Source organism: Hippichthys cyanospilos, chromosome 21, assembly GCF_059441005.1.
Source record: "Hippichthys cyanospilos isolate Australia breed blue-spotted pipefish chromosome 21, RoL_Hcya_1.0, whole genome shotgun sequence".
Classification (NCBI taxonomy): Eukaryota; Metazoa; Chordata; class Actinopteri; order Syngnathiformes; family Syngnathidae; genus Hippichthys; species Hippichthys cyanospilos.
In genome coordinates this window covers 11,526,501-11,532,500 of record NC_142389.1, presented here as the reverse complement: position 1 = coordinate 11,532,500, position 6,000 = coordinate 11,526,501, and the positions used below count along the sequence as shown (strand labels likewise).

General features: G+C 37.3%; 1 protein-coding gene across 3 annotated transcripts in view; it reads left to right on the top strand.

Annotated features, from left to right (window-relative positions):
• khdrbs3 (KH domain containing, RNA binding, signal transduction associated 3) overlaps positions 1 to 6,000 on the top strand; it is a 115,983-nt gene that overhangs the window by 71,415 nt on the left and 38,568 nt on the right. For all 3 annotated transcript variants that reach the window (XR_015864068.1, XR_015864069.1, XM_088405666.1), the window contains exons 4-5: positions 1,840 to 1,986; positions 3,896 to 4,035. Coding sequence is in view for 1 of the 3 variants with exons in the window: in XM_088405666.1 (XP_088261792.1) it covers positions 1,840 to 1,986; positions 3,896 to 4,035 (287 nt within the window). In the remaining 2 variants the exon portion in view is untranslated. The remainder of the gene's footprint in view (positions 1 to 1,839; positions 1,987 to 3,895; positions 4,036 to 6,000) is intronic.

The window sequence follows — 6,000 nt, the reverse complement described above, 5'->3', positions numbered from 1 at the left end:
CTGTAACTTCAATACTTTAGTACCTAAAGAAATCACTTTAGTAATTGATCTAAAGTATTCAGTTAATTTAGTACTTCATCACCTAATGGCATCTATTAGTTTCGTATTTAAATACATTAAGTAATGGATTATGCTGTACTGAATTAACTTAGTACCACCCATTTTTAGACCCTCGTTTAGCTAAACACTTGAAAAAAAAAAAAAAAAAAAAAAAAAAAAAATATATATATATATATATATATATATATATATATATATATATATATATATATATATATATATATATATATATATATATATATATATATATACACACACACACACAGATACAATATATGTATCTGGTGAATAAGTTATAACCATTTAAAAACTTCAACATGTAGTTTTTTAACTTCAGTGGTGACAGATGATCAAAAATGTTGTGGAGGGATTAAAGCTGGCGTAATTCTTCCCCTGAAAACATTTTTAGTCCGTAGCTGGGGAAAGTAGGATGCAAGTCAAAGTGACATGGAAAACAAGCTGGGATGCAGCATATGTTCTAAGCAGACTTAATGTCTGCTACGCTTTCTGAATTGAAAGCCGATCAATGCGTAGTTTTGCAAATTGGTTGATGATCTTCTGGCAAACAGATTGTTGCCACTTTCTTAGAGGGGGCATGCTGCAGGTAGTTGGAAAATGGAATGCTCACTGCTGAGTTGACAAATTGGTGATAAATTGCTGCCTCTACAAAGGAAAATGCAGCTACCTTTTCTTTTTTATCTTTATCTGCTCGCTTTTCTGTGTATTCTGCACAAAGAGCAGCCGCTTGCCCCATCATGACCGTTTAACTCTGCCTGCGGTCGTCATGGTAACCACTGTCGTCTACATCGTCGTAGAAGGGGCGGGGTGAGCAGTGGCTTGTTTACATGAGATGAAAATATCCTGTCAAAACAGTCAAATGTCACAGAAGTTAAAATGAGTTACAAAAAGGAAGACTATTTAATAAATATTTATAAATATGTGATACATAGTATGTCACAAACCAATTTGTGTGGCATATGCTCCTGACACTCAAATCTATTCATTTGTGTCCATTTTGTCCAAACAAGACAGCAAGGTTAATTGCACTCAAGACATAGTTCAAAAGAGCAAGATGTCCCCTTCTGAGCACTCTAGTACTATGTAGGGTCTCTCCAATGAGCCAAAATATAGACGAACAACTAATTTCCACTTCCATGGATACAAATGTATCGACTGTCTCTCAGAAGGACACTACTCTGTACTTTTTTTCCAATAATAATAAACTGAAAGAAATGTATAAGCAGTGTCTCAGAAGCATAATGTACTACAGTTTTTTTCCAATAATAATAGACTGAAAGAAATGTGAACTCACATGCTAAAATTTGATTAAAAAATGTATATTTTTTGTCATAAATTTGTCATTATTGCAAACATTTTTATGAAGGCTAACTCTAATACAAAGTGAAATGATACAGTGATGACTGCTCATGTCAGTATTACAAACCGGTGTACCATCACTATACTGCCCTTTAAACAAACAAATGCTAATAACATCCAAAATGGTGTTGTAACATGAATTTAAATTACTAAACAGCTTGAATATCGAAGGGTGGCAATGTCTCATTTGAGGAAGCGGCAGCTGTGACAGCACAAAAGCGATTTGTCCTGAGTGACGGCTGGAGTCCAAATAATTTTCAGGATGCCTGTTTACAAGAGCCCCCAAGATGTATCTCCTCCACTAAAGCGTCCTTCTTTTAGCGTAATGGAAAATGTGGGCCGATCGCATGCGCTGACAGCTAACTGGCATCCCATTTAACTCAAACGTTTTTGCCTCGTCAGGAAGAAGAGCTGCGCCAGAGCGGCGAGGCCAAATACCTCCACCTAAACGAAGACCTGCACGTCCTCATTGAGGTCTTCGCCCCGCCGGCTGAGGCCTATGCCAGAATGGGTCATGCCTTAGAGGAGATCAAGAAGTTTCTTATACCGGTAAATTTCTATCTATCTATCTATCTATCTATCTATCTATCTATCTATCTATCTATCTATCTATCTATCTATCTATCTATCTATCTATCTATCTATCTATCTGTCTGTCTGTCTGTCTGTCTGTCTGTCTGTCTGTCTGTCTGTCTGTCTGTCTGTCTGTCTGTCTATCTATCTATCTATCTATCTATCTATCTATCTATCTATCTATCTATCTATCTATCCATCCATCCATCCATCCATCCATCCATCCATCCATCCATCCATCCATCCAAGATACTTAATGTCACGGGGATGCACGGCGGGTGTGAAGGCCGGCATGGTTGCGGAGGAGGAGGATCCAAAAGCAGGGGGGCGTAGAGACAAGGGCTTAATGAAATCCATATTTATTTACAACAAACGGGAACGAAAGCGGGAAAAACAGGACGGCAAAAACTAAGGGTGCAGGCAGGCTGGAAAAACAGAAAACAAACACTACAGCCAGGCTGGCAGGAAAACACGGAGCTGATGGACGAGACGGGACTACAAGACGACAATATGATAGAGACAATGACAATGATCCGACAAGAGCTGTAACGGAAACTAGGTTTAAATACATTCACAGACTAGTCAGAAACGCACGGCAGCTGAGCAGGAACAATAGGCAAGGGGAGCGGATTGGAGGACACGAGGGGCAGGTAACGCGGACAGGTGGACTAAATCAAAACTAACGTTGGGAGACACGAACAGAGCAGATGAGCACATATGAAAACAGAAAGGAACAGAACCCCTCAAAATAAACCCACAACCCAAAATCCAACAAACCATGACACTTAATTTTTTTATCTAGCTCTCATTCTCCTTTAAAATGTGCCTTTTCGAAATTGTTTCTTGGTTTTCAATTGTTTTGTCGCTCCCCTGTAAAATGTGGTTTTTCATCAAATGTTTCTTCCATCCTTGTGCAGTCTTAAGGGAATATAAATATACATATTCTACAAATAAGAATAATCAGAGGCGTGCAGTTTGCGTATGTATATAACTACATTACAACAGTGCTCGATTGGCATATACTTAAGAGGAGTCCTGGCCATGAGTGTCATCTACCCATTTATTAAAAATACAAATTTTACATGACAAATATTTTCCTCCATGGCACTAAAAGGCTTAATTCCGTGGAACCCGTTTTTTTTGGTCCGTCTGTAATCGTCACTTCGTCACCCAAAAATTAACTGCTTTTCTGTCATGACTTCTGTCCCTCCACCCAAAAAAAAATTCAACCTCCGCACTCACATCCATTGCTCCAGCCCCAGAAAAACCTTGCATCCAAAAAAATAACAAACAAATCTTCGTCATCCTACTAAAAATGAAAACAATTAAACCTCCCAAAAAATAAACCACATTCTCTCCAGCTTGACCCAAAACACAAAACGCATACATCAAGACGGGGGGAGGGATGTTCTCATCATCATATCCTCCTAGGTAGCGGCATGCCGCACTGAGCTTATTTACGCTCCCCCCATTTATTATAGATGATCTCTGCAATGCTCTCAGCTATACTAATTTACATCTCATTAATTATCTGCAATCCCCAATGCCCCCCCCCCCCCCCCCCACTCCCAACCCAACCAACGACCAACACCCCCCCACTGAATGTCCCTGTGGAATACATAGACATGTAAGAGCCATGTTAAAACATATTTAAATGCATTTGTGAGTATATTTCAATGTAAAGGCAAAAAAAAAAATCTGCACATTCATCAATGTTTTTTTTTTTGACTGTCATGAACAGCAGCACTGTAAAGTACATTACTCAGAACCCTGGAGATTAAGATTGTAATTGAATACAGTTAATATAAAGTGAGTCTATTGCTGTGTGTGCACGTATGCTTTTTTTTTATATATGGTGCATGTGTGTGTGTGTGTTTGTGTGCAGGATTACAACGATGAGATCAGACAAGCCCAGCTGCAGGAGCTGACGTACCTGAATGGAGGCTCGGAGGATGCCAAGGTGCCGGCGGTGAGGGGCAAGTCAGCCACTCGTGCGAGAGGGACACCTGTGCCAGGTCTTCCCAGGTAACCTGCATCAAATCTTGCGTACATGTGTGTTTGTGAGTTCCACATTTACTTTTCACAGCATTTTGCTTTAATTGCTTGCCTTTGGCATGTTTAGGGTTACTGGTGTCATTTTGTAGCTGTAGCACACTGACAAATATTTGATTCAGCTATGCAATACAATAAGTAATTTGCATGGCCACATAGGAATGACTTCTATATAAAATGGTACTCTAAAATAGAGCACACGGACTAAAATGAATTCAATCCCAAACACTTTCAAGTTTGTGCAGGAAATGCCAAGTACCTATTTATTTATTTTTTATCTTCTTTGGTTTTAATTTTGGTGTTCCTTCTAAAAGGCAGAACATTTTAACAGTATGTTTTCTGTCAAGATATCTTTATTCCAAAATTATAATAGTTTGCAAGTTGTCTAACTGATTTACTGCCATTGACGAGCATATTTGTCAATTATGTTCTTAAACAGGGAAAGCCGAGGGATCATCCAATGTTACTCCACTATTAAACATTTTATATATATATATATATATATATATATATATATATATATATATATATATATATATATATATATATATATATATATATATATATATATATATATATATAACCCTAACCCATATATATAATGTATTGATTATTATTTTCATATGATTTGTATTGATTTTAAATTATGAAAATGTAATAAAAAAGACAGCGTAGTTTCATAGAAGTTAAACTTAATTTCATATTTTTTAATGGTTCCTGAAACAATAGCATTGTTTAATTGTTTAATTGTACTAGGAAAGCGACTACCATCAAATTACATGCAGTCTATTAAATCTGACTACGATATTTCAGTACATGAATAGAATCAGAAATCCATGTTGTCAAAATCGGCTTTTTGCAATTGACACTGCATAATAACTATCGCCTTCTAGAAAGAAAAAGTTATAGTGCCTTTCTAGGCAAATTCAAATTAGGAATGGACCAACAGGGTTTATTCTGAAATTCAAAAATATTATAATCCTATATTTAATCTTATAAGCACTTGGACTTTTAACAATAAAAATATTAGCATAAAATTCTTTATATGCAAGTGATCTTCAGGGGTCTGCTTTCTTCACTGCCATCTCTCTCAGCTGCCAGACTCCCGGCTCCTTTGAGACATCACACAAAAATAAAAATAATGTTGGCCATTCCCATTCCAAGATTTAAAGCACTTTGAAGAAAAACCAACAAATTTTTGTTTATATTTGTGATAAAAGGAACACACATCTTACGTTAGAATCTAAGTTAACCAAGGACACACAGGTTTGTTTATGTTGCTCTAGATTTGGATTTAATTAGCTGGGTTTTAACTCAAGATGTAATTAGTATCTCCCATGCATGCAGTATATAATAGATAAAGGTCAAATCCAGTTTTCTTCCCTAAAATGAGAGTTTCTTTTTGCTTTGGATTTAGAAAAAAAATAATTTTCAGGAAAAACTTGCCCCTTGGCCTGACTGTTCAACCTCCTCAGCGTCAGCCTGTTCCCCATTTCTATCAAGTAAACATCCAGCACTATCGCCAATAGTCTTAAGAATCCGTGGATTCACTGATGCGCCGCGCAAACGGAATGAAAAGTATCAAAAGCAAATGACCCTCTGAGCCATCTTTTTGTGTTTCTTTTTTTCTGTTGCTTCACATCACTTATCTGCCTTTAAAGATTTATCCCACGCCGTAAAAGCTGTAACAACATTTTTAACAAACCTCAAGGTCAGGCAGCCTTTGACTGCAAACATGCAGCAAATTCAGTGTTTTATGTCAATTCAATAAGATGGCTGTCCAGGTCCAAATCTCAGGACCCCGTACAGTACTTTGTTGCTTAATGGCATGCGTGTGTGTTCGGGAACTAGGAGTTGGTAAAAAACTCTCAAAGTTCAGCTGACAAAATGCAGGCTTCTGGCAGTTACTGTCAGCTATAATAGTGTGAGTCTTAAAGA